Source organism: Anopheles maculipalpis, chromosome 3RL (genome assembly GCF_943734695.1).
Source record: "Anopheles maculipalpis chromosome 3RL, idAnoMacuDA_375_x, whole genome shotgun sequence".
In the NCBI taxonomy this organism is placed as follows: Eukaryota; Metazoa; Arthropoda; class Insecta; order Diptera; family Culicidae; genus Anopheles; species Anopheles maculipalpis.
Genome location: NC_064872.1, coordinates 46573180 through 46599236, shown reverse-complemented (window position 1 = coordinate 46599236; position 26057 = coordinate 46573180). Strand labels below are relative to the sequence as shown.

The 26057-nt window shown below is 40.3% G+C and overlaps 1 protein-coding gene across 1 annotated transcript; it reads left to right on the top strand.

The window, feature by feature from the left end:
- Nucleotides 1–7101: 7101 nt before the first annotated feature.
- On the top strand, nt 7102–20392 carry LOC126560684 (protein Wnt-5). Its single transcript, XM_050216641.1, has 10 exons — nt 7102–7106; nt 7820–8059; nt 10992–13041; nt 13279–13363; nt 17084–17264; nt 18428–18683; nt 18922–19101; nt 19493–19595; nt 19911–20078; nt 20196–20392. The coding sequence occupies exons 1-10, from the start codon at nt 7102–7104 to the stop codon at nt 20381–20383; spliced, it is 3456 nt and encodes a 1151-aa protein (XP_050072598.1). The 3' UTR covers nt 20384–20392.
- The last annotated feature ends 5665 nt before the right edge of the window (nt 20393–26057 follow it).

Here is a 26057-nt window from a genome sequence, read left to right as displayed (position 1 = left end):
GCGGACTAATTTTTTGTCTCTCTCTCTCTCTATTGTATCTCAAGAGCTTGGTAATAAAGAAAAAGCTCAGTACACTGAGAAGGCAAAAGAAGCCGCTCGTTTTTTAACATGATGATTTTTTTAAAGTTCAAAATTAATTTCAACAGTCTGAAATTTTAAGGCCCTTAAGGTTCTCATAAAAGGTGCTCGTAAAATTTAAAACCCGAATTTTGTTAAACTAAACTCGACATTGAATAGAAGTACCTACTAGGAGCCTGAAAGTTGTACGGGGCGTCAATTAATAAGGTTGATAGCTTATGTAAGAAAATACACTGGTCCGTAATTCGTCTGTATTGGAAGGATCCCAGTCCGAGTAGAAGGCACCTAGCGCGATAAAAGGAATATAACGCTACACGGGACCAAGGAAGTACATGAAAAATTGTACGAGTTATTTTTGTTTCTGACTAGATTTTGCTCAAAATTGTTAGTATTCTGTTTTAAAACTTTGGCTTTGACTTATGACTTATGACTTTAGAACGTAGATATAGATATAAATAACTGGAATGGATATATTATACGAGATTGAATAGTTTAACGCAAAATTAACATAAACTACGCCAAATCTTACAAATCTCTTAAGATGTATGTTAACTGTATGTTAACGTTCATAATCCTGCTTCTTTTTAGATTTAAATTTGCTAACATCAGTAAAGTTTACATTTTTTCATTAATTTTTTCCTTTATGAAATATGACATGCTCTGAGTATTATTCGAGAAAAATTTTAGCTGCCTTCAGCTCCCTTTTCTAAGCGTTAAATGTATTTAAACTGTAAACATAAAATCTGTGTTTGTAAAAGTTTTATTTATTTATTTATTTACAATTGAATATGACGGTCCAGTGCCGTATTGTCAACACCACTTGTGTTGAAAAAAAAATACAATTATATTGATATGGCATTTCCTCCTTATTCTTTGCTTTATCCCGGGCATACTCGGTTAGTTTGTAAAAGTTATTTATTAATTATTGCAAACCAGCAAACATTTGTTTTATGGTGTTATTTTTTACAATCAGTAAAAATAATAAATGTGTCATTATTACTCAAAACAGATTCGTTTAAAAATGTGAAACTTTCAACTGCAGGGATGCACGAAATTATTCATAAAAAAATTCAAAGTTCGCGTATTAGTATAAGTCATCCGTATGTTTGTGAGCACAATGGAGAAGCTAGTACAATAACGAGCGTTACGAGTTGTAGGGTGCTCTCGCTAAAATGCAGCAAATAATACTCACCAGACTCCTACGGACTGTACTTGGGAATGGCAACGGTTGAAATATTGTGATGCCATTATTGCGTCCACCAGAATGATCGGAACAACGTGTTTCCAGGCGACGGCTAGATCGTTAGTTGTATAAATGATTGTGATCGTTAGATTTGTAAATGATGAAATTTTTTACAGGAACTCATGAGAACCTGATATTTTGATTTTTTGATGATTTGATTTTGAAATTTCCCCTAGCCCGCAACATTTATACTCCATTGATCACATCCAAAATTACAAACATTCATGTTTTAGTCTTTCAGGAGTTATATAGCATTATAGCATTCAACATTCGGCTAAAGAGTAATATAGGCCCTCAAGTTGCACGCAGCAAACTCAAATGTAACTTCCACAGTCATTTGTGAACATGGCTGAGTAAGACATATTGAAAATATTAAAACTATTGGTTTATAAAATCGAAAAAAACCTTTTTTTTACTAGTTTTAATGAAGTTTTAGTAATTCATTCAATTTTCTAGTCAAATCATGTTTCAGTATTATTTTTTCCGTATATTGAGCCATTTAAATAAAAAAATATGGCTCACTATAGAATTATTTCAATTAAAGTATGAACTGTCTCGTTTAAATGATGAAATAAGTTAGTGAAATGTTTTTATAAATTAGTCTTATACATAAGCTAGCTTTTGCGGCACGAAACAATAGTTTCAAATAACTTTCCTAGTTTTAGTAATGATTAAATTAAATAATATTTTTATGTCCTACGCATAATGGTCATAATCTACCGTGATTTTTCACACAAGCTTGCATGAGATGAATCCCGTACAACTTGAGAGCCTTACTACTCTTTAGCCCAACATTCATGTACAAATTACAGGGCTCAACATTTTAGTTTGGGCTGGTTGTCCACATTTTTTTACTTGCCGCAATCGGGGTTTAACTAGACACTCTCGGGTTTTGACTTGTCGCATTCAGTTTTGGACTGGCCGCGTATATTTTCGAATGCAAGCATCGAATTTTTGATTGGGACCATTGATTTTCATCCGCTCGATTTTGGAGAGCTTGTAAGGCCGTATGTTTAACCGAGGATCAATCCCATACAGAAAATTTTATCTCTATGGATTTGCTACAATATACGTGTATGTCCATTTCGAGAAATCTGTTACTTAAATTCAATTCACATGATTTTCGTACCACACTACCCAATGCATGTTTTATAAGTTAGCATCAAATTTTTAAAAATATATACAACAATGCTCAGTCCAAAGCAATCTTTCATAAAGGAGGTTATAACCATGCGGCCCCACAAGCTGTCATAAACAGGGCGGATGAAAATCAATGCTCCCAATCAAAATGCGACAAATTCAAAACCGAAGGCAGCGAGTCAAAAACATTCGGTTTTTGACCGTCAAAAACAGGTGGTAAGTCAAAAAATGGGGGCAGCTAATCCAAACAAAGACGTTAAACCATGTAAAACTGTCAATAATGTATTGATTTAATTGTTCTTACGTATGTATACTCCATTGTAAGATTGGTTTTTGCAATCATTCGGAAGTAACCCTGCACATTGAGTGTCGGAAAATAGCAAATAACTTTTTGGTGTGCTTTCGAAAGTTGTGTACAAGATGGTCGTACAACTTGTATCGGGGTAATCAATTCTCTCACAAAGGGATCGTCCACCTTTCTGCGTAGAACGGTTAAAACTTGTTTTTAACCTAAATCTTATTTTTGTCATGAATAACAGCAGTCTGAGCTAGTTGGTCATTTCGATTCGGGTAAAATGTTGGAGCGCATACCACAGATTAGTATTATGACTGATGATTCTTGTAATGAATACATTTAAAATATTGCAATTTTTTTCTAAAACAACATCCCTTTTCACTGTTTTGCAAAGTTTTGCGAGTTAGAATGTTTCTAAGAAAAATCAATTTTTATGCGTAGCTAGCTGTTCATTAAATACGATTTTAATGAACAACAAATTTTAATGAACTCACTCAAAATGATTTTTTTTAAATAGGGAAAAAATATTGGTGTGTTGGTTGCTTGACTGAGGAATACCACGTAGTGAGGTTAGTCAGTCCTCACTACGGGGAGACGGTCTGGAAGGAATTTGAACCCCGGTCCTGCCGTTTGAAGACCTGCGCCAATGTTGCCTATACCACCGAGGCGACCCGGAGTACCGAAATAAACAAAACTGAAATCTTTATGTTAGTTTTAAATATTTGATTTTTTGTATAATTTAATGAAACATGTAAATATTTGGTTGGTCGTAAAAAATGTCCATACCGGTTGCAATATTTTACATTAATAAAGGTAACATCAACAGACTGTTCTTTTCAAGAGTATCATTTTTGGTTTGATTATTTATTCTATAAAGGCTTTGAGTCTCTACATTCACGTGTTTACAAGAGCATCAATACATTTAATTTATTCGAATGCATATCCGAATGTTATTGCTTTACATATTTGCGTAACATGATAACAAATTCAACATTTCTTTCACATCACATCACCATTGTCCCTATACCAGGCGAATTATTATAGTTATAATTTTGCTTCTTAGATTGGGCATGTGCATAAATGTCTTTTATTCCCGCGTTGTAAAGCTAATTAAAATTTTGAAAAAAAAAACGAATTCTGATAACAAATACAATCTCGCTCTGTTTATGTGTACGTGGCGTAGTGGGGTTACTTTCTTAGTTACCATCAGATTGGTAGTTCATTAATCATTTTTACGGTAATGTGTTTACAGGTCTGACGAGTTTTTTTTTTTCGTTCTTCATTGGCGGTGTTTGCCGCCAATGATGCCGACAAACTACTCTGTTTCTCTCTCTCATCTCGGCACGGTTGAGTCATGTGCTTTGATGAGCATCAATATAATACCTGCTCCTGATGCCTGTTGAGGAGCAATATGTGGCGTGGCAGAGAATCTTTATTATGATACCCATTATTTTCAGCATTAGACATTCGAGAATTTGGCTTTCTACTCTATTGTAGCATTGGCTATTATTGCCTTCCTTGCCGGCTATGCTTTCTTCAGCCCATACCAGTTGTGCATGTATATGTTAGAAAGAGGATGTCTGTTTCTTGTTCAGCCAACTGGCTTACACCGACCGCCCAGCCGCAGCCAGCCAGCCAGCCAGCCAGCAGCAGCAGAGAAGTCCACATTTTGTTCCTTCCACTTTGCCGACTTTTCCTTGCTCGGATATTTCCGCGGGCTCCAGAGAGGCGAACCTGTTTCGTTTATTTCAGCTTCTTCGTACCGTTTTGTACTTTGAATCGTACGTGTGCTGCTCGTTTGTGTTTGATGGTCATCGCTTTAACTTTATTCTTTACCGACAGCGATGATCAGAGCCAAGATGAAGAAGATCGACACCAAAAGGAGAGTGAAATACTCAGACTAAGCAAAAAAAAAAAAAAAATGGGATAAAACAGAATAGAAAAAAAAAGAAAACAAAGCATGAGAAGGAAGTATTGAAACCAAATGCCTTCGTCAGCATAACTGAATGTGATCGCGCACGGTAGCAGCAAGCGAAGGAAATACAAGTGGTTTTTTTTTCACGATTCTTATTGACAATGTGTAACTAGTATACAATGCGTTAAGCATTGCCAAACTTCAACGATATTCTAAAAACCTCCCGTTTAGTCATGATAGTAAAGCAATTAAATCGTTATCAATAACATTACAAGTACGGCGCATAATGCGTACGACGTGCAGCAGCACGGCGGTACGATACAAAGCAAAACGATGGAAAAACTGGTAAATGCACGCAGAACCCGCTAATGGAGGGAAGATAGAAAGAACAGAGATGATGGGGTGAAAGGCCTATAAGGTTGGACGCTATTTGATTTTATGCTCATGAGAGTATGCTTCAGCGTAGACCACTCGTTGACCTGTCCCGGCTTAGGTGATGCTGGCTCTCTCTCTATTGCAGCGTACCATGCCTAGGTATGCGTAGCGAAGGGCACATGGACACACAGAGATAAGTTCAAAGAAGAAATGCCGCTACACACTATGCGGCTGCAAATGCACATTATAGCTTTGATGCAGCTTTCCTGTTTATTTATTCTGTTTGGTCTTTATCGACGTCTGTCCAGTGCGGTGCGACAAGTTCGGCAACGGGCTATGAGTACTCCATACCAATATAAACGAAATGATTTTTTGATGAAAGGTAGCAGAAAGCGTGATAGCATTGTGCACATTCAAACGCACGTAATCCTATCCATGTAATGAAAGGCACGTTAGGACTGCAATATTTATAACTTTTCCGGGGTAGTAATGTTTAAAACTATTCCGAACTTGACTTTGAACTGCTATCGACAAATGGTGTGTGTGTGTATATATTACCGGATTAATTGTCGTCGGCCAATAATCAAGAAATGGCTCAATAACTTGGCTTGAGAAAGAGATTCATTCACTTACGATCGAGTTACTCAATTACTTAGAAAAAAAAGAAAGGAAAATTCATTGCCATTGCTGCAGGGGATCTAACTACTGCTTTGTAGCATATTTATTGTTTAAACACAATTTGAGCAAGTAAAATGCAAATATAACTTTTACTGTCACCGGACCATTTAGAGCGGTGAAATGCATTAGGTAAGCTAGAAACGTGAGTAAAAGAACAGTTGTGTAAAGTATGTAATTAAAAATCAAATAGAAATCAAAGCAAAAGATGCTGTTGAAAACCCCTGCAAACATGTAATCTCTCTGATTAAATTTTGGCAGCAGAACAGTGAGAGCATAACTCCGCCCACTGGCATCAACATTGGATATGCAACATTTTTTTGTTTGATGGCGTGCAAGCAAACCGGAATGCAACATCCCGAACCGAGATCGTCACACGACCTGTAAAACTGTCTTATGAGTTTTTGCTTTGGTGTTTGCAATGTTGCTAAGGGTTTTTATCGCTCAAACAAATTTATCATGTTTCTTAAACTTATCGTTTTATGGATGGCCTTTAATATCTTCAAGATAAAATCACAACCTCTTGATGCTTTCTATACGCACTTGGATGCTTCCAAGAAGCTATAAAACTTTTCACTCTTTATCACAAAATAAATTATGCTCCTGTACATATTATCAGTAAAAATGTTAAATTCAACTGAGCTGACGTGCCCTGCTTAGAAAGGGATGTCTGCACGCATCGGTCTCGCCTTAGGTCTGGTAGAGAGAGCAGCAACACCGTACATACCGCAAGAGCGTGTAGGTACATGTTGGGAGAGTTTTGCTCTCTTCCATGGAATGGAATGAATGTTTTATGTTGCTGGAACTGCATAGTCAGCTCGAGATGCTGTGCTCGCTCAGAGTAGTAAATTCAGTCATGTTGAGATCTGCTGGCGCTGCTGTGTTCCGTGCTGAGTTGTAAACAGGAAGTCTTGGACTCTTCACACTAGATCGGTTCGTCCGTCGGGCTTCGGGCAAGAGCTAAATAACAAAGAAATTAATTAAACGCGTATTGGAGGAATGTGGCGATGACGCGCTATAGTGCTCCACAGGACGGTCCCAAACGACGGTTCAGACGGTGTTACTTTTGCGGCAGCCAGTCCGAAACAGTTGACACGCTTCACCTTTGTGCTAACGCGCTCGGGCTTGAACTCGTGCAAAGAAGAAGTGAAATAAATGCAGTGCCATTCTGAGGTAGCTGACTGGTTGTCACGGAAACGGATAAAAGTGAACGGTATGAAAGCATGAAATAATGTATTTTTTGCCTGCCAGCCAGCCAGCCAGCCAGCAAATATAATTCCGCAAACCTTCATCCAGATCATCGTTGAAGAAACCACTACGATCGTGTTGCTCAAATCCGACAACGAAACAAAACAAAAAAGCTGTAATGCTACAAAAGGCATGAGGTACCTATGAAGTGAAACCTACACCTTTGTAGCACTCGAGGCGCGATAGCATTACGCAGCGCTTCAAACGACATAATTCCATAAGCACTGTGCGGTTATTGTTGTTCTCGTTTAATGTGACGGTGGCACAAATGTAGGTGCACAGTTTCAAGCAACGAATACGGATCAGCATACACATTCGTACCGATCAAAATATATAGCGTGAACAGTGCAGTGCATCCTATGGATAATTCGACATGACTTAAACCCATGTACCAAAGACATCAGGACCAGCTAAGCAACGTAAATAGATGGGTGAACAGAAAATCGAAATAATTTTGTGTAAAGTTGGTAGCACGGTGTTATGTGTATTGTAGATAAATGGTGAAAGTTCTCAACAATGTGTGCAAAGCGAAGATCACCATCGTCCGTGGATATTATATTACATCCGTATCAACTAAAGCCCTTGTTCCTTTGCACAACCATCGGAAATGATATTTGCATCTTTCGCACTCTCGAGGGAGAAAAGTGTTAGTATCTAAAACAACGATGCCAATATCACTACTGTACTGAATCAAAACAACGCGCGATAAATAGTTCGGTGTGATCCCAGCAGCTTGGGCCTCGTATTTGTGCTCAGAGACGTGCCTGGAAAGTGAAATATCAAGAAAAACAAAATAGAGTTGTTTGTTTATTTAACGCATTAAAACTGTGCCGTGTAAGTGTATTCGTAGCAACTACGCAAATGGCTTTAGTGTGATCAAGAAACTAGTGGTAAATACATCTATGCAAGGCAAAATGGCTACGGCTGGAAAAACCTCTCCGAAAAAATCGACGATGATGGCCACTGCCATCAAGCTGAACCGAGGATGGATTATTTTAATGTGGATTGCTACATTGATCTTCGGTACAAGCAGTGGCAGTAGCAGCAGCGCATTGGGAGTCGCGCTAGGACAAGGAATTCCGACATGGATGTAAGTTAAACGGCTCGTGTAAATTTCGTCGTCGAGCAAAGTCCGCTTTAGTGGCAATGATGTAATATTAATATTTGAAATGAAAGGATCTCCTCATGTTTTAAATGTAGAACAATACTAAATTTTCCTTTGTGTCTTGAACGATAGTTAGTATTCATTCTTCACTGATAAATGACGTTATCAATTCAAAATTAAAAAAAAAAAAACGTTCTGCAACCTTTTTTTAAAAGGTTTAAAATTTTATGTTGGTCGAACTTGTGTACTTAAATGCACGCACAGATCGTGTACGTGACAACGGTGATCATGATGCTGAGGATTAAAACAATTTCATACGAAATTTTTATATACTCATTTTGCGTTATCCGTTGTGAAATGTTCATTGTCTATCTTGATGATCTTACTTGGATGCAGTCGTTTGATAAGCGTTATAATTTGCAGACCTGACCGTTGGCTGCATTGTGTCCTACCGTAGTAGTATAATAGCCACTTTAGGCTCATCTAAAGACGATTTGTAAAATTTTGAGAATCATGAACGCTAACCATGGCTCTCAAGACGATTACACATGCGTTTTCTATGTCGTGATTATTGTACGGTGGATTTAGTTTACCGAGAAAGTGCAGAGGTGTTGGCGCTGCTTCCTGATCTTCTTCTCTGTCTTTAAGCGCAACAGTGAAATGAACGAAGAAAGTGATATAAATTGGGTGTAAGCATTGCTACACATGCGACAAATGAAGTTAATTTTCTTCACCGTGTGACCAAGCGTTAGCTTGATGCAAAAGACGACACAATGAAACGTATCTCTGCCCGTTAAGACACTTTATTAAATCAAGACGATTGAATATATTTACTAACTTTTGGCTTGCTAGCTACTTTCATTCACAACAATTATTTAAAAGCAGCATTTAATGTTTGGGCAACTTCTCGTTTGCATAGTTTTTTAATTATGAAATTTGCAAAAACTTTCGAAACCAAAAAATCAAATCAAATCAAATTAAATAACGCCAATAATTATCTGCTATTTAGGATTAGTTTACCTCCAACCAAACGTGCCACGGTAATAATCGTTTCTGTTGGGTGTGCAGCCACGTTCAATCCTTACATTGTTGACTTCTTCCCCTAGTTGAGAGCCTGTGCCAAAGCGTAGTAATATTTCGGAACCGGGAGGAACGAGCGGCTCGTTGCAGCCATCAGTTTCACTCGGCAATATGATATCGGTAATCCGCTTTCTTTGCCTTGATACAGACAAAAGGCTTCTGAAAGCAACCCTGGTAACAGCTGGCGAGATGACGATATTCCGGGTGGATTTAAACCCGCTTGGCTTGAAAAAAACCTTTTTACGGGTCGACTGCCTTCTCTCAAGCGCTTCCGTAAGTTTATATGGCAAATCGTGATACAATGCGTACTGCAACGGGTTGATGAATCCCTACGCGCGATTGGGGGAAAGGACTTTTATGTATATATATACGTATATATTTATATATATGCGCACTTAAGGAAACATTTAAAAAAAAACATCACTATAGTGACAAGAACGTTAGAATCTATTGTCTGTCGTCAAACGCAGATGACTGAATAATGTAATCATCAATCAATGCTATCGCAGCAATGCATAAGGCGACATAAAAGCATCTACGTGAAGTTGTCCTGCCAAAATAACAAAACGGGTTAACGAAAATGATAATTTTTATTATGTTGCGTGTGCTTCATCATTTTAATTGCTAGGAGATGCAATTATTTCGAGCGACATATACGACGCACGCAATGTTTTCTTTTTTGAAACGATACATGATCTATTTTTTTGGAAAACTCATAAATTGTTGCATTATTTGAGCATAAAATTTCTTTAGCGGAATAATAAGTTCCTTACAAGGTGTTGGAACATACACGGTGTGCACGATAAATTTGACAGTTCCTGTGGGAATTGTTTTTTTTTTTTGTTTCAATGAAGCAAATAAGAGAAAAATGTTTTCTACAAAGTTTAGCTTATCATTTTGGCTGCACAAATTGCTCAAAGTAACCTCCCTCGGCATTGATGACCGCCTGTATCCCCGTCCGGAACCTGGAGCAAGCCCGGACTATCATAGCACTGGGTAGGGCCACAAAAACGGTCTTAATTTTTGCACTAATTCTGCTTTTGTGTTGTAGGACATTCGATTGGTGTTCCTTTCAACCATGCCCCCCACTCGGAGGCCAAATATTGGGGGTGGTAAAGTCGTGCAAATTCCGTGAAGGTGCCGAATCTTGTTGCCACATATACGCCTTACGAATGGCCAATTTGGTTATCCAGGGCTTGACGACCGTGTCCAGCAACTGCCCTGCTCGAAGAAATGTCGAAGAACTCGTCGTTCCGTAAGCAATCCTACTGCCTGGTATGATTCTTCCGTTGCATCTACAGCCTCAAAATCTCCGTTGCAGGTTTCAACCTGCTTGCGAACATCCTTCACCGTGTTTAAGGCACACTACGTCTCAGTGTTGATGTCCCGGTTTGTGTGTCCGGCGCGGATCATCATGAAACACGTTATTCGTTTCCATAGTTTCGGCGGGTTCCACCTATTAAGTTCACACGACATTTTTCCACTGTTTTTAAACACTTGTGGCTTTCGAATGACGTATCGTTGGTTTTGATACGATAACTCAATCAAAAACTATAAACGAAATGGGCAAGTGTCAAATTTATCTTGCACACCGTATTCAGTCAATAACTTTTAGACACAACTCGAATGAAAAGCCGAAATAAAATATGTTCTACCATAAATATGGTTTATGAAATGAAGAAAGTTGAAATGTAAAATCTAATCTGAATAATTTTATGTTTATAGTAGCTAGTATTACCGTATTATTGTTCCAAATCGAACGATTCGCATCTACACATGCATTATTGAAAATTATTGAATTGAATTGTTTTCGTTTTGATTGTGTTTCTTTTTGCAGATCCCTGGGAATCAAATCTCCTTTTATTGTATTCCGAGCGGAACAGGAGGTGCTATCGAATAATAGCGTGTTGCTGAACCTTACAGACATACGGAACAAGCTTAAGTCCGTTCATAACCTCGATCATTTCATCCGTCCGATCGATGGTAATGTTGAGAATAAAAACACCAGAAAAGATCCGTTCGCACCGAAAGGGGCGAGCGGAAGGATAGGGATTGCTGGCACTAACGCACCACCTGCTGCGCCACCCGTATTTAGTGCCGAGAGTGCGTTCAGCAGTGGCAATGTTTCGATAACGTTCCTCACCACGGTAGCCCCTTCATTTGTGAACCACTTTGAAAAAACCAGCGGCAACGAAGGAGAGCACGGCGCTCGACCGATACTGTCGGTGAGGAGCAAACCTCAGCATACACCGAGTGTGATAGGTGCTGGGGATCATATGATTTCCGACGACGATGGAGGAGGCGCTGGAAGTGGGAAAAAGGAGCGGAAATACATCATCCCACTAGCGCTGAAGACGTCCACGAGTGAAAAGGAGAAAACATCGTCCGTATTTCATGGTTCATCTACCAATATCGACGATCTGAAGCGGCATATTTTGATGTTACAGAATCTGACTCAATCCGATAAAAACTTTCAAAGCAAATTTGTAGTTTTTCCCTCGCTGCAGAAGAATGGAACCGAACGAATTGGGCAGACTGCGGTCACCACCGTACCGGCAACAGTTTCACCGCATCATTTATCGCTGGCAGCTGGAGCATCTTCCACAAAGGATGTGAAAGAGTATCGAAACTTTGCGGAGTCAAATCGCGGTCAAAGGACGAAAGGGGATACAGCTACCCCAAACAATCGATCGGCGGGACGGACCCAGATCTCCGCTTCGATCAATATGCCAAAGAAAGCATTTCCAGACTCGCACGACATCATGTCTGACAAGAAGGAAGAGGGACTGCAAGCGTTCAAAACGGAAAAAATCACTATAGTGCCACAAGTATTTTTGCAGAATGATCAAACAAGTGAAACTGTCAGCGATAAGGAGCAGCAACCGAACGAATCTGCCAATCGAGTTGTAGCCGACAGTGCTAAGATGACGGCTACATCCCAGGACGAGATTGGTTCACCGTTTTCTAGAATGCGCGATTCGAAGGAAAAAAATGTTATAAGAAAGTTTGGACATAAATCAATGGCATCTGCTAGTCCCAAACTGGAGCAGACGGTGGGTGGCATGAATGGTAGAAACAATCAAACTGCTCTTACCACGCCACGTATGAAAAGTAGCGCTATTACGAATAAAGGAAAAGGATTCCCTATCAGTGCGGGATCCGTTGCGATCGAAGAGCAGCAGTGGCACACGAATGGGCCGAAGCTAAACGGAACGTCATCGTCAATGCGTACGACCGCAGCAAAAGGCGAAGGCAAAAAGAAACAACGTAAAAATGGTAAACGCCGGGGAGGCAAGCAACCTGCCAAACTCAATGGGGCAAGAGAACAGCCAAAAACGGTAATATTGAACGATGACGCCACGGTACTACAAACGGATGATATCGAGCGTAGCAGCGCTGACGCTCCCCGTCATGAGATGCCTGGCATGCGGCCCACCAAGCCAGGACGTACCACCGGAAGCCGGAAGAGGTCTCCGTCCTCCCGAGTGCGGCGCAACGAGAACGGTGGTGTACAGCAGGTCTCCAGCAGCAAACAACAACAACAACAACAACAACAAATGTACGGTTCTACCGGACGATTGCATGGGCCGATTAGCAGGGATGGACGTTACGAGAGCCGAATGGCTGCGGCACCGGTCAGTGCTTTGGAGACGTTAGCAAGTACAACGGAGCAACTGACGAATGAAGGATCCGATGAGAACAACAATAGAAGCCACAATTACCGTAATCGGACTTTATCAATGGATGGCAACGAGAAAGACATTATGGACCTGAACCCGGATCTGTGCTACACGCTCGACGCGCTAAGTGGCGGACAACAGAAGCTGTGCGCCCAGCACACGAGCATTATGCCCGCAATCAGTCGTGGAGCGCGAGCGGCCATACAGGTGAGCTTTTGAATTGTGTAACCGATGACAAGGAATGTTCTATTGCTGTGCTATTGAATGGAAATCCTTGCCGATCCATGAACCTGCTTGCGTATCATGCTTGAGGGATTGAGGCACGATACGCAGCGATGTGTTCGAGAAATGCATCAGTGTTTTGGATACGTTGTAGATTAGACGTTTTTGTTGCTATCTGGTGTCCTTTATTCTAATCCTGCTCTGTATCATCGCAAATGCAAGGAATGCAAACATCAATTTCGGAACCGCCGGTGGAATTGCAGCATCGTAAATGATGATACCGTGTTTGGACCCATATCAAATATAGGTGAGTAAGCAATAGTAATATTTAAGCTTCGCAATCGATTTTTCCTCCCGCAATAACAGTAACTGCTCGTTCTTGTGCAACAAAAGCGCAATGAAATGGAAACTAATTGAAACAAAACCGATTACGGTTGAAGTAACAAATGCGTTTTCACAGGCGCACCACGAAATGAAAGGAAACCGCAGTTTCCTAAGGTGTGCCGAGCAATGTTTGAGAGATTGCAAATGGAGGATCACAAGTGTTGAAGATGAAAAGCTAATATTAGGGGTGCTTACCAATATTTATTGGTTCGATTAATTCGTTAATGGCACTGATATGTAGCAATTTTAAGATGGCCAGGCTTCAGTATACGGGTACTCAGCTGCACGACATCTGCGGTGCTTTTGACTCAGAAGCGCAACGCAAGCAGTTATCACTGTTGTCGAGAACAGTTGAAGCTGGGAATGAGTGACTATGTTTTATTATCTGCTGTAATGCAGGCACTTCAGCTGGCTACCTGTGAAACATCGACGAGCTTTATTATGGCTACATTGAGTCACATATAAGTAGCAGCAAATGTTAAAGTTTGATCAAAGAGCCGAATAAAGTCAAATGTGTTAAAGCATTTTAAAACGCTCCTGCTTCAAAAATTGTTTCAATGAAACTTGCTTTTCTTTCTTGCATTTTTCCATTGAGTTCTATCTTTATCAAACTACCACTATGGACTTTATCAAAGTAGATCAAATATACCGCTTTCGCTGCCATCTCGAATCAATACTATTATAAAGCAGGACCCATTTATCTGTAAAACGTTCGTTAATGCTTCGTACTCCGAGGCAGCACATAGGACGGTATATAAATTCAAATCATTCGCTCGCACACCCAAACGCTTGTAGAGAGGCAAAGAAATAAATGCTGGTGGGCCACGACCACCCATGGAAAAAAACACAAAACTCCAAAGTTACCGCTAAACGTACGACGAACCTACATGGATGTTACGCTACATTACCAGAAGAAAAACTACCCAAGGAAAATGAGAACATGGGACACCCGGTGTCCCTTTTGTTCGGTTCTACAACAAGTCCGTAACCAATGTTCAATTTTCCACGCATGAAATGGCGTGACCGGGGGCCAAAAAGATGCAATGCGTAGTGCTTGCGCTGCCTGTCCCTGACCACGCATGTGGCTTGGTTTTTCTAGCTAACTGACTAGCGATGCAAAATTAAGGACACCCTCCGTTGTTGTAAGCAATTGATAACAGTAAAAATGATGGTGCCCGAAAACCTCTATCGCCTGTCGTGCGTCGGGACCTGGTCGGCCCAAAGCCATTGTTGGTGTTTTGTGACAAAAACGGTTCTGCGAAAAAGAGGTGTATGCATAACTGATTTGACGTTTTAAGCTGCGGCACTCGTTAGCAATAGTTGTTCTCTTTATGCGAATGCGTTCGTGGTGATGTAAAAGAACCTTACTTAAGAACGAACCTCGTGTAAATGTTTTACATGTTTACGTTTCTAGCTGTTTCACGAATGTGTTTTAAAAAGTTTCTATTTTCTTCAGTGCTCGAGCGTAAGAGCCAGCAATGTTTCGCAGTTTTTTCGCATGTAAGATGCGTACGCAAAGAGACGTACGATATAGGTTCGAGTGGACTGCAACAGGTGGTCAATTAGTGAAGAAATCACGTTGTCATGAGTCATTCAGTGACTGTATTGAAATCCAATGGGATGGGAAGGTATCTGTTGTGATTCAAACGATATTGCAGTGTGCAGGATGCTCATAATTGTGCGGGTTTTACAAAGAGTTTTTGGATGATATTTCATCTTCGTCGCAGATCGTTCGAATGAAAGGAAACGCCCCTATTAGCCTTGTCTACGCTAAGATAAGAGCAGCGGCAGATACAGATGCCGTCGGTTTTGTGTATTTAAATTTACTTGTGGAATGATGAAGAAAGTTCGCCTTTCGGCAGCTCATGCATAACCCAACCACCTGTTTTGCTGATGTTTTTCGTAATCTTCTGTGGGTTTGTACTAGACGCATACTTGTTCTTGGTTTGGAGATTCATTACAAATTTTAATGAGGTCTGGGTTAGATACTATAATATTCAATTAATAAGGTACGAGCAACAGAAACTCCCCCGAGGGGGGGGGGGGGGGGGGAGAGGAAAGTTTAAAAAGGTTTTCGAGGTGTAATAAAACTCGGTTCCTTTTTGTAATTTCGTAAATAGACCAACGCCTCATTGAATTTTATATTCTTTGTTGAAAAGATTAAAAAAACTGCTGTCGATGAAAGTAGATACTGTGATGAACGAAAATGTATTTTAGTATGTTTGTGATGTAAGGTAACATAAAAATGTGCTTCAATGCGTTGACTTCTGCTTTTTATAAAACAAAAAAACACAATACGCTTTTGTTTTTGCTTGTTTACTTTAATATGTGCATAAAGTTAGAGCGTACACCGATTGAGACGCACCTACCTAAAGTATGGTTAATAAAGCAGCATCATTGCTTTTTCATAGAATAATGCAAATTTAATGAATTCCTTGGAAGACCGCCGCACCTCCATCCGTCTACCTCACGTTTACATTGCTTCACCAAATCTGCCTGGTCACATTGTGGTACGTTCTTTTACAAGGATAACAACATTGTGCAAAAAGCAAAAGAATAATGCCGCTGTTCTCACCGAAAGCTCGGGGCTGCAGTGGAAACAAACAGAGTAACGGCAGGAAAATCCCAACCATGGCATATCACGCCAAGAGGAGCCCAGCCATCCAACCGGAAAACCGCTCCCGTTCGTTACGATGAAATGAGATGAACTTCATTACGCTTACAAAAGATTTACTCACAAATATAACAATAACAGTTGACTGTTCCGTTCGCTTGCAAAATCCATCGGGTTTTGGAGCTGCTCGGTCGCCCCTTTTGAAAGGAAGAACCCAGCGATTTTTTCCCCCTTCTGTCTGTGGGGTATGATTTGAAACATAGCAGCACTGACTGGACATGTACCGGGGTGTTGGTGTTGGTTCAGCGCGAAGGATTTTTTTATTTTCCATGTTTTGACAAATCTAATACAGCGAAAGCTAAGATAAGCACAACACGCTCGTGGTAGCAAATTTGGAGCAAAATGAGAAGGATGGATGTTGAGGTTGTGCATATAAACATGCTGTATTTATAAACTTTAACATGTAGCCGTAAATATTGCTGAAGATCGTGTTAAATTTAGTTGCAAAGCGAACCATTTATACGTACGTAAGTATGTACGAATCCTTGCAGTTTGATTTTTTCCCCCGTACTTTTGCTGTAATATGTACGATATCTATGTTTACACACATTTTGAAGAAGGCCACACAGCAATGAACTGCCATTTCTTGACTTCGTTTTACCCGCAGCTTGACGGGGGTCTTAACGGTTCGGGCGGGATTCGTCACACAGCCCGGTTGTATGAAGACTGGTGCTGCTGCTGCCCGGTCCACCGAATCGCATCGCCCTCCTCCAGTTCATTTACCAGTCATTATCATTATAATTTAAATCAAATTGACTTAATATGCATATGTATCTTAATGCAGGTGTAATGCAGTTGTTTTTGGAAGTGAAAACATTTTTATGCTGCCAATATTTTCATCATGTCTTTATATATTTTATAATTTCTTTTAATAACTGTAGTGTGAATGTCAAAAATGAAAAAAAAATACTAGAACTAAACTGTACTGTATATCTAAACTTTTTTTTTTTTTAAATATCCCACATTTAGGATCCCCAGAGATGGCGTTCGTGTATGCAATGGCCGCGGCTGCAGCGTCTAGTTTTATTGCACGGGCCTGCCGTGATGGCCAACTGGCTTCCTGTGGGTGTTCCCGTAGCAGTCGACCCTCCAAGCTAAACGACGACTGGACCTGGGGCGGATGCGGCGATGATATGGAATATGGTTACAAGTGAGTACAAGCAAGAAGTACAAATCGCACGAATCTGTTCTTGGCACTGGGGCAGTGTGAACTTGACGAGAGTGGTTATTATGCACGTAAGAGCATGTGTCCATGTGAGAGGTGCACGTTTAGTCGTTATTTTGTAACACCCTAATGGTCGGTAGTAGGCCTGCTAAAGATCTGGGATCGAGGGACACCAGTTTGGTTTATGCTTATGACGCACCATATTTCAAAAACATACGATGACACTCGACGCCGGGAACAGCAGCAGCAGCATTCTGTGCATTTATGCCTGTATTATCTTTTTGGCAGGGATTTACATATGCTTGTCATAATGATAGTGTACGAGAGGTTTGATCTTGTGAAACGTGTTTCTAAACACCGCTCTGGGTATTTGTAGTTTTTTTTTATGATTGTAGGACCCTTTACAACGATCGGAGCGAGTTGCTGCTAATTGTGGGCGATTAGGGTCAATTTTTGGCAGCTGCTCAATGGGGTAGTCCTGCAGCGAAAAGGGTAAACTGCACAGAAGTGTATGTATGTTCAGCACATTGGTACATTTGGTGGAATTTACTTAAGGGACTAAGTTGTTAAAGACAACGTTCAAAAGTACATTAACTTTCCAATCTTATGTGACATTATTATTGTGTAATGGGGAAAAAGTATCCTAGTATTTTGCTACAATTTTCAGAGGAAAGTTGATGGTTAGTTAAATCAGATATAACTAGATAGAATATTCCGTAAAGTTCCTTTCTTCTTTTATTCATTCGCAATTTGATCACATAAAACTGTGCCTAAAAAACCCAACCCTAAGTTAGATTGCTTGGCCGCTTGCTTGGATTCAAAATGGAATGTATTTATCGTCGAGTTGTGTGACGAGTTAAGCATAATTGGACAACTCAATCGATAACAAAAACTAACCATTTTTTCCTACTACGCTACGATACACATTGTGAACATTTTTCATAGCAAGTAGCGCGTATATTTTGAACCGTATAATAGTGCGCTCTTTTGCTATTCTGCTTACAAGCTACAATAGCATTACAAATTACTATTCATCCATCAATCTACGGGTGCTGCACTGTCTTTCCACCGCGTAACCGTCCATGTATCTGGATGCTAATGGGCCTGTTTCACTTTATCAAATTCTGTCTCATTACGCAACGAGTTAGATTTACACAAACTTTCATCGACATTCGCGAGAAGGAGAAAAAAAGGGGCACACGAGGCCTGGTATCAATTCCGGCCAAATATCCGAAAATAATCGAACGACTCTTGGACGCACTCAACGATACCACCAAAGCAGGCGTAATGCTGAACGAGACGGACACGATGCTTCGGCCGGAAGACCTAGAGAAGCTGCAGGATAAAATAGCGAAAGAGATCGCCAACTCGAATCTTAATCCGAAGGAAATCAGCGACCTACAGGTAAGAGCATATAGGTGTTGAGCGTTTGCTTATCTCGCAATAACGCAGAGTTAACTTCCCACACTCCGATGCGGTGAAGGTTTAGCTACAGACTCATGTTGACGATGGCACCATCATCCATTCCACACAGCCCGGTGTCTCATGGCACACGGACGGGCGTGTGTTAGTGTTTAGAGATCTCATGCATTTCTCATGGTTTGTTTTCCTTTTCTTCTCATCTTTTTGCGATTATGATTAGGAACGGATTAACAAGGAAATCACCAACTCCGAGGTATTCAACCTGAAAAACGTCAACATTTATGATAAATTGAAAAAGATATTCCGAAAACCCGAGAAAACGCTCAACGGTGTACAGTTTAGTGCGTCGGCCAAGGCACGAGCCCTGATGAATTTGCATAATAATGAAGCTGGTCGTAGGGTAAGCAAAACACAAATGGACTTCCTTTATGCTGGCTACATGGTTGGTGGGTTACGGAGGGGTGTATGGGACACGAAGAATACGTTGCTTATTCAACGAGCCATAGGGCGGGCAGCACTAACCTAATACGATTTCTTCCAATCTCAAGAGCAGAATGGAACCTCTGCAATATGATTACAAATTTGGGTGTAACTATTTTATCGGGCTCGTAAATGTGGTATCATTTGCCAGGGATTACAGCAAGTTTCTTTAACCATTAACATTATCCTATCGGGGACGGGTCGTTGTCGTTGAGGGATTTGCAATCTGTTGTTTAAACTTTTAAAAAAATTAATGACGATTTTGTGTGTGTGTTTGTTTCTTTTCACTATCAACGTTAACAATTGACCAGGCCGTCATTAAGAAATCGCGCATTATCTGCAAATGCCACGGAGTATCGGGTTCGTGCAGTTTAATCACTTGTTGGCAGCAACTAACGTCGATAAGGGAAATAGGTAAGCTTTACTTAAATGTTTTATTGATGTTACTCTCCTTCTCTTTTTAATAGGGTGCAACGATTTTATTATTTCCATTTTGTATACGCCTTGCCATATTGCAGGGCTCTGGATAGTCCTTGCAGGTATACGGTGTTTGCTTCTGAATCTATTTAAACGCACACTACCTATTGTGTGTTCGATTCAGCACAGTAAAAAGCACTATGGAGTTTTATGTTAAAAATTATTTTAAGTTTAATTAACGGAAGCTGATTTTAATGCAACAAATAGATAAGCTGATACTAATGGTCTAACCTCAATTTTTTCCTTTTAAAGGTGACTTTTTGAGGGAAAAGTATGACGAAGCAACACAGGTCAAAGTGAACAAACGAGGTCGATTACAAGTAAAAGATCCACGATACAAAATTCCCTCTGCTTTAGACCTTATCTATCTCGACGAGAGTCCAGACTGGTGTCGCATTAACCGACAGCTCATGTGGCAAGGTAAGCTGATGTTAATAATATGTTGAACTATATTTCTGGCTATCAAGCATTGCTTCAAATTGGATACTTAACTGTCTAATACTATACCATCGCTGGTATTTCTGTGTTTCGCACTAGGAACGCATGGTCGTGTGTGCAATAAGACTTCGTCTGGGCTAGATGGATGCTCAATACTTTGCTGCGGTAGAGGTTACAACACAAAAAAGATCATCGTGAAGGAGCGCTGTAATTGTAAATTTCAGTGGTGCTGTCAAGTAAAGTGCGAAGTCTGCACGAGAAGCATTGAGGAATACACATGTAAATAATAGGGTAAGCAATGAAATGCGAAATGTGCTGCAACGTTAGTGTCAAATGAATCGAAGATATGGATCATCCACGCAGAGCAAACGTATACTCGTTATTCAGGTACACAAATCCTCCCCATATAGGTTTTATCGTTAGATTGGTACAACCGAGCCGTGAAAAGTTTGACAACAAAATCGAGACACAATGTCTCTGACTGACTACGCAATGGGTGACAATATGATTTACTTTCAAACATTCCGTGAAGCTTGTTACACCATTTCTTGCTACTATATTTCACTTTCACCGTGAATAGCCCAATACCGATTGATACCCCATTAGTGACTGCCGGTGCATGATAGTCAGTTGTAAATATCAGTTATTGCAGCGCGTGTTAAGAATATTTCTAAAACAAAAAAACAAAACACACAGTATTATTAGGTACAGTTTTACTTAATGCAGTAATTTAATATGCTAAGATGCTGGATGGAATTGCAATTGATGTTATGACGATACGGTTGGCAATAAATTACTAATGATCTTGCAGATGGTTCATCGAAAGTTGAGATAATTTTCTTCTATTTCGTGTCTCGTAAGCATGTAACAAATCCTAATGTAGATACTGAAGTTTTAGTAGCAGTGATTGAAACTCGAGCACGGTAAAACTAGCTTTTTAACGTTTAATCTATTTAAGCAACTGTCGTGTAGTCATATACTTCACTGATTTTGTACAAAATGTGTGGCCCGCTAAGGGACATACTTTCCGGTCAACCAGCAGTCGGAAGTTCTTATTTGGTCAGTCATTCGTCTGGCTTGAATATTTACAGACATTTCGCCAATTTTCTTATTAGCTAAGAATGAATGAATATCCTCCCTTTTTAAGTGATATAAACAAAGGAGCACATTTAATGAATTATTATTGTACTTTTCATTCCAAACATGTTTCAGTCGTAAGCATGAGCAAAGAAGCAATAAAAAAGTCATAAATCGAACGATAAAAAACGAGCGTTGTTTGTTAAAAGGTTTGGACATAATTAAGCGTTTGAGAAAACACGCTTTTCACCAGACATAAAAATGTAAGTGATATTGTGATAATTATGAACCTTTTCTGATGGTAAAACGAAGGAAACAAAAAACTGTACTACGCATTCCAGGCAATTCTTTTATTTTCATGAGTATTATTATTATACTTCTTCTTCCTCTTTTTGGTTTAACGACCTTCTAGGTCACGCCGGCTTTCGAATTGCTTACAAGACTTGCTGATATACCACGTAGTTTGATACCGGGGAACAGTCCGGATGGAATTTGAATCACGACCTTACCGTGTCAAGACTGTTGCCGTTGTCACATCACCACTATATAAAATAACTCCTTTAATACTTACTAAATATAATACTTAAGTGCTTTAAGTAAATATATAGTATTACTATTATATTAGTTGTCCGATGTTAAAGATAACAGCGGCGCTAGTCTTTATAAGGCACTACTGTTTCAAATACCATATGGTTCCGCCGTTAAGCTTACTCACTCACTCATGTTGGTCTGCTCTTTTAAAGAGCACGTCGTCGTGACATGGCCCGGTCAACAATAGATCCCCAAGAAACTCGATCCCTAGTTGTAGCTTTCCATCCATGTAGACACCAGATCTCCGACAGGTCTCCCTTCACCAGCCAACGAACTCGCTGTGCTCCCCGACGCCTCGTGCCGAACTGGGGGACGCTGACGAATACCTTCTTGGCGGGGCATGAGTCCGGCATTCTCATAACATACCCCAGCCAACGTATCCTGCCGGTCTTTGCTACCATCAGGATGTACGGTTCTCCGTATAGCTCAGCAAGTTCGATGTTCATCCTTCTCCTCCACACTACATGCTCGAACACACCGCCAAAGATGGTCCGGAGGATGCGACGCTCAAACACTCCAAGCGCGTTTGCATCCTTCGCTCGGATGGTCCAAGACTCGTGGCCATATAGGACCACCGGGCGAATCAGTGTGCAATATATCTCACATTTCGTACGGTCTCGAAGTCTTCTGGATCTCATCAGACGGTGAAGGCCGTAGTAGGCACAATTCCCCTACACAATGCGTTTCCGGATTTCGCTGCTGACATCGTTTTCCGAAGTTACGACAGTCCCAAGATAGCAGAACTCCCCTAACACCTCGGAGTTGTCGCCGTCGACTAACACACTAATTCCCACTCGGGCTCTACCACGATTAGAGCCTCCGGCAAGCAGTTATTTCGTCTTCGTCGCATTGATCATCAATTCAATTTTTGCTGCTTCACGTTTCAGTCGGGTTTACGCCTCACACACCTTCGCTGTCTTCTTGCCAACGATGTCAATGTCATCCGCGAAGCCAAGAAATTGAAGAGACCGGTAGAGAATCGTGCCGCGGATCTCACGGTTGCCTTGCCCCGCGCTTCGTATGATACCTTCCAAGGCTATATTGAACAGTAGACGGGAGAGTCCGTCCCCTTGCCTCAGACCCCTGTAAGATTCGAACGATTCCAACAGCATGTTCGATACTCTCACTCTGCACTGCACCCCGTTCATGGTGGCCTTTAACAGCCGGATCAGCTTTCCAGGAAAGTGGCGCCGCTGCATTATGTTCCATAGCTCATTTCGATCTATGGTATCGTAGGCCGCCTTGAAGTCGATAAACAGATGGTGCGTAGGGATCTGGTGAAGATTTGGTCGGTGGTCGATTTGCCTCCAACAAGTCCCGCTTGGTAGCTTCCGACGAAATCTGTAGCAAGGGGGGCAAGTTTGCAGAAAAAGTTCTGGGACAGGGTCTTATAGGCGGCATTGAGGACTGAAATGGCACGATAATTCGAGCATTCCAGTCTGTCGCCCTTTTTGTAGACTGGATGAATGACGCCCAGTTTCCACTCCTCTGGTAATTCTTCCTGTTCCCGGATTCTCGCGGTCAGCTTGTGCATTTCGACGGTAAGCCTATCCAGCCCCATCTTGAAGAGCTCGGCCGCCAGTCCATCACTACCAGCAGCCTTGTATCAGCAGCGGCCTCGTTAAGCTATAGCGGGTCGTTAAGCCAAGAGGAAGAGTGTGATTATTATCTTAATCATGAATAGATAACAATAGTACGACCAGATCGTCCTTAAAAGAAAAAGAAAACAATAAATCAATGGAAAATGGTAATCAAAACCGATCGCAGGATAGGATTTCAAATTTGGTGTTGCATCGTAAGCGACAAGTAAGTACATTCGGCAACGGATCATGGATAATGCTCTTTTCTCCTATCTTTGTTAGATATATTCTAAATCGGGAACATAAAACTTAGCAAGACAAAAAAAATTAATAGTATGAATACACGAACTGCTCTTATGCTTTTTGGTACTTAAATTCTCTGTCCCATTTATAAAAACTACATATTCCAGATTTAAAAAAGCTATTAAGATTGATATGAGATCGACCGAGCAGTAGTGAAAATCCCTACCTATGTACCTATGTATGTATTTTCGTCTGTATAACACCAACTTTTGTATCCTGGATATCTGAATGGAAAACTAATGGTGTGATGTATATACGTGCACTTATTTTCAAGTACATCCCAAAGACCTTGAGTTTAGGTGCTCTCATTCCATTCCAGCGAAAGTACCGGAAGTACCTTCCAAAGTCAAGATGCTCAGAAGGATCGTTGGCCCCGTATGTGAGGAAGGACAATGGAGGAGCTGCTACAACGACGAGCTGTACGAACTGTAATGGACGACCTCACCGTCGTGCAGCGAATTAGGCTCGCCAGGCTCCGATAGGCTGGCCATGCTATACGCATGGCACCGGACGACCCAGCACAAAAAGTCCTTTTAGGCCGTCCACATGGACAGAGACGGCGTGGTTGACCCAGATTGAGTTGGAAGGATGGCGTGGAATCATCCACCATCAAGGCCGGGATAACGGATTGACGGACGACGGCGCGGGACCGTGAGCGGTTCCGGATTCTGCTGCGGCTGGCCAAGACCGCAAAGCGGTTGTTGCGCTTGATAAGTATGTAAGTAAGTCCTTCCAAAGTAGAATTTTGATGATGAAGAAAAATATCGATATGTGAGTAAAAAATGCAGTACTAAAATAATCTGTAATGTTAATAATCTTAAACAGTAATAAAATGTTGTTCAATATCATGTCTTTCATTGTTCATTATTCATTCCTTTTTCATTATTCTCGTGCAGATAAATCGGATGTATTCGTAACTATGCATTAATACACACAAGTCCCATGTATTCTGGGTACATGAACAATCATTCCACCTAGACAAAATTTATTTAAAAAACAATCAGCATGTTTACGCACACTGATAAACGATATTCATTGTTAACAACTATTGTATGATTTTAATATGTTTGTTCCTCTGCGTACAACATACGACCAAAATTTGGACATCCAACTTTTATGTCGGATTACAATTAGCGAACTTTGCATTTATTTTCGAAGGAAACACGCTTTCATAAAACATCTTTTTTTGTTGTTGTTGCACATTAAACAGTGAAAGCACATTTACACTAATACAGATAGTTCCGACTACACGCTATCGAAAGGGACCGAACGAAACCTTGTGCATCGAATTTCTGCGTATATAGAATCTCTTCGGACAGTTACACGCCCTGATCTTTATTCAGTAAACAAAATAAAACATAAACATGAAATGTATTTGAATGTACGGTCAGTTCTTGACTAATGCGGATTGTGAAATTCGGAGAAATACGCATATCTCCAGTCTGAACGTAAGCCGAATACTATTTCCAACATCGAATGAGAAGTTCGACATAAACATTTCAAGGTGTAACTTAGCCAAAAGATTCGAAACAAGTCTGTAAAATTCATCCATATACATTGAATGTTTGAATGCTGCTTTAAACGGGCTTCTGGAACTCTAAAATTAATATCTATATGAAATACTCAGCGTTCGGTCCAGCATGGAATATCGCGTACCTTCGAATCCGTTTGACTCAAATAATCTAAAATTTGACTTTCATATTTTTGTTTGTGTGTGCTTTCAATCTTAGAAATACCAGACATTCCTTACAGAATAAAAAAGAATCTGATAAACGTTTATTTCGATAAAAAAAGTAAAACCAAAGCGTAAAGAATTATATTACAACAATTTTGTAAACAAACTGTAGAAGAATAATATGATTTTTAGTAAGAAAAAGAACAACGAACTGTCGACGATTTGAAACAACCATGAACTTTGAACTCGCGTATTGGGTACACGCGTACTGCGAGAACTCACCGTACACGTACGGTAAGTTATTCATTCTAGTCTATGCAATATTCGATATTATCAACAATGTTCAATTTTCAAAGCACATTTTGTTTCAGCTACGCAATGTTACCGTATTTGCATCATATTTAAAATATGTTAAAATCCCCCTTTAAAAATAAAAGAAACCAGCATGACGCATTGGCTACCATACCAGGAATATAACTTCCTTGTTAACCTTTCATTGTGGTGGCATTTATCCGAACAAGCCGGTTATTGATTGTTTGTTGTTGTGTGTGTATGTGTTTGGTATTAAACTCGCACGTAAATTGAAAACGGTTTTCACATCGCGTTGGTCGCACTGGTTCTCATTAAAACAATGTTTTTTTTAATAAAATTCAAGAATTTAACAATTCTCCTAAAAGACAATGAACATGAGAGACTGTTCCATTGCTTCCTATTACATATAAAGCATTAGTGGAA

What these genes read in the sequence shown, in the direction of transcription:
- LOC126560684 (XM_050216641.1), top strand. An exon ending in TGGACCCATATCAAATATAG is followed by an intron (nt 13,364 to 17,083) that starts GTGAGTAAGCAA and finishes TCCCACATTTAG; the next exon opens with GATCCCCAGAGATGGCGTTC. An exon ending in CCGACAGCTCATGTGGCAAG is followed by an intron (nt 20,079 to 20,195) that starts GTAAGCTGATGT and finishes GTTTCGCACTAG; the next exon opens with GAACGCATGGTCGTGTGTGC.